The 2786-nt window shown below is 39.2% G+C and overlaps 1 protein-coding gene across 1 annotated transcript in view; it reads left to right on the top strand.

The window, feature by feature from the left end:
• LOC107097998 (dynein heavy chain 12, axonemal-like) overlaps positions 1–2786 on the top strand; it is a 20974-nt gene that overhangs the window by 16315 nt on the left and 1873 nt on the right. Inside the window, exons 7-9 of the mRNA XM_015395418.1 lie at positions 1746–1925; positions 2484–2612; positions 2702–2784. Of these exons, the coding sequence (XP_015250904.1) occupies positions 1746–1925; positions 2484–2612; positions 2702–2784 (392 nt within the window). The remainder of the gene's footprint in view (positions 1–1745; positions 1926–2483; positions 2613–2701; positions 2785–2786) is intronic.

Here is a 2786-nt window from a genome sequence, read left to right as displayed (position 1 = left end):
TTTTGCGGGATCTCGCAAAAGTATTGCGAAATCTCACAAAAAATAAACTTTTGCGAGATCCCACAATACTTTTGCGGGATCTCGCAAAAGTATTGCGAAATCTCACAAAAAATAAACTTTTGCGAGATCCCACAATACTTTTGCGAGATCTCACAAAAGTATTGCAGGATCTCGCAAAAGTATTGCGGGATCTTGCAAAGGTATTGCGAGATCTCGCAAAAAATAAACGTATACTTTTGGGAGCTTGCAAAAGTTTATTTTTTGCGAGATCTCGCAATACTTTTGTGAGATCCCGTAATACTTTTGCGAGATCCCGCAATAGTTTTGCGAGATATTGAGGGATCTCGCAAAAGTTCTTTTTTTCCCCTCCATGTCCCTTTAGGGGCTCCGTACCAATGACCTGTTTTATAGTGTTTACAACTAATAACTCAGAATGCATGGAAATTACAACGGTAAAATGTTTACCAATATAAACATGTTAGACATCGTTGGAAAGCTCAGATTCTCCACAGTTCAACCACCTAGTTCATTTTATGGACACAGTGAGCACCAAAGCACAATTAACACAGATATAACAGCATGTCCAAATGTAAACATGACAAAGCAGCCACAACAACATCCCTTTGAAGGCATTCAGAAGCTGTTTTATAAATCCAATCTCCATTTTTTTATACTCCATTCATCCATAAGGGTTGACAGATTAAAGGTAATCCAGATTATTCGTAATAAAAATATTCCATGATGCAAAAAATCGCCATATAACATCCGGTTGTTGACATCAGAAAAGTTAGCTGGTCATAGCTAATGCTTAGACTCTTGTTCATATTTACTTCCTAATACTTATTTCCTCAGTTGTTTGGTGTGTTTCTTTATATCGTCTTCTTACCAACAAGACAAAAAGTGTCTTTGTATGACGCGATTTGAGTCAGGGACAGCCCATGAAGTCTAACAAGCGCTCCCTGCCTGACAGCCAATGACGCACGGAGTAGAGCGATATTACGCCTCATAGAGTCCTGCTGTGATTGGTTAAGACCATGTGGGCTGTTTGGATTTGTAGCCAATGAAAGAATAATCTGCCCTTAAGGCTGAAAAAAAAAATACAAGTCAGAAAAGCCACTGGGGCTTATTTTAGCTTAGCAGTTTCACTATTTTTCATAGATTTTTATGTTCCTGTAAGTTTATAAATGTTATATTTTGTTATACACACTGATTCGGAGATAAAGTGGAAAATAATTGCTTCATAAATGTTTTGTGGACATCAAAATGCTTCAGTGTTATTCTATGGGTCAAATAGTTGAGTAATAGCATTTGGCACAATTTGGTACATTTGGAGACCCTGGTGACACCAGAAATTCAGGTCTGAAATGTTCTGCATTTGTGGTTGACATGACAATGAGACCTGCCTTTTCTCAAGCAGGTCTTTATTACTACTGTTCAGAAAAGATCTATTATTTTTGAGAATAAAAATAAACAACATTGAGTCAAGTTTGAACTGATGCAGCTTAGGCTGTGTTCTACTCACACCATTTTCATTTATATTTTCAGAAACTAGAATGTGTTGGCTTTCAAATAATGTATCTCATAGGTGAGGATTACTACAAATTAGGTGTTTTTTAAGATGAACTGGAAAAAGTTTGTACAGTAAATAAACCGTCCTTCTGAGATTGAGCAGAAGTTATCATGTACTGACCTGCTCATTAGGAGATCTGGGAAGCTAAAACATGTCTCCTCAAACCTCCCATCAGGCCTTGCTGGATGATGGTTATGACCCCAACTTCATGCTCCACCCTTGGATCCGCAGGAATTATGATGACGAGAGGAAGTCGGCTCTCTTCTTTGCTGTTTCCAATAATGACATGGCGTCGGCGAAGCTGCTGCTGGAGGCAGGCGCCATGCCCAACCAAGACCCTGTTAAATGTCTGCAGGTAACGCTGTGGAGGTGTCTGATGCAGAATTAACAGACCCAAGAAACTGAATCTGGGTGTTAAAATGTTGGGATCTAACTCAGAAAAATGTTTATTATGTCAGATGTGGATATCATTTAGTTATGTCTGAGGTTTGAAATGGACAGCAGCTCGAAGAAGGTTATAATTATCATGAGGTGAGCTCATAGTTTAAGCCCCCCCACCCCAAAATAAAAACAGTGCAACAGATTGGCGCCCCCTGTAGTTACTTAAAGGAAAAGTCCGCTCAGCAAGGAATAATCAATGGATCATTATTTATACCTAAAACTAATACATTCGCCGTGATTTCATGAATTTAGCGTTAATCTGTAAAAAAATACAAATAATTTTCATCGCGATCACTGCATGTGTGAGGTGAAAGTTGTTTGTATTGTTTCAGAGAATAAAAATGCGGCCCTGGCCCATTTAATCATGAGGGAGAGTTTATTCAACATGTTTGTTTTGTTTCACTGTTTTTGTATGTGGAGACCTTCACAGCTCTTTGTAGAATTTGTAGAGTTATTATTGTTTTTTCTAAAGGTTGCACTGCGACTAGGCAACTACGATCTGATCAACTTGTTGCTGCGGTACGGAGCCAATGTGAACTACTACAGCCGAATCAACGCCACGCATTTCCCCTCGGCGCTGCAATCCGCTTTCAAAGACGAGGTAGCTGGAGAAAAATGATACCAACTGAATCTGGTTTTCTTTCACAAACTGCGGTCATTATGTTTTTTTTTTATTTTTATGTCCGTCAGGTTATTCTCAGGATGCTGTGTCACTATGGTTACGACGTAGAACGCTGCTTCGATTGTCCCTACGGCAACAGCGCCCACATTCCTA

This window comes from Cyprinodon variegatus, unplaced genomic scaffold (genome assembly GCF_000732505.1).
Source record: "Cyprinodon variegatus isolate N-32 unplaced genomic scaffold, C_variegatus-1.0 Scaffold740, whole genome shotgun sequence".
In the NCBI taxonomy this organism is placed as follows: Eukaryota; Metazoa; Chordata; class Actinopteri; order Cyprinodontiformes; family Cyprinodontidae; genus Cyprinodon; species Cyprinodon variegatus.
This window is presented reverse-complemented; position numbering and strand designations above follow the sequence as displayed.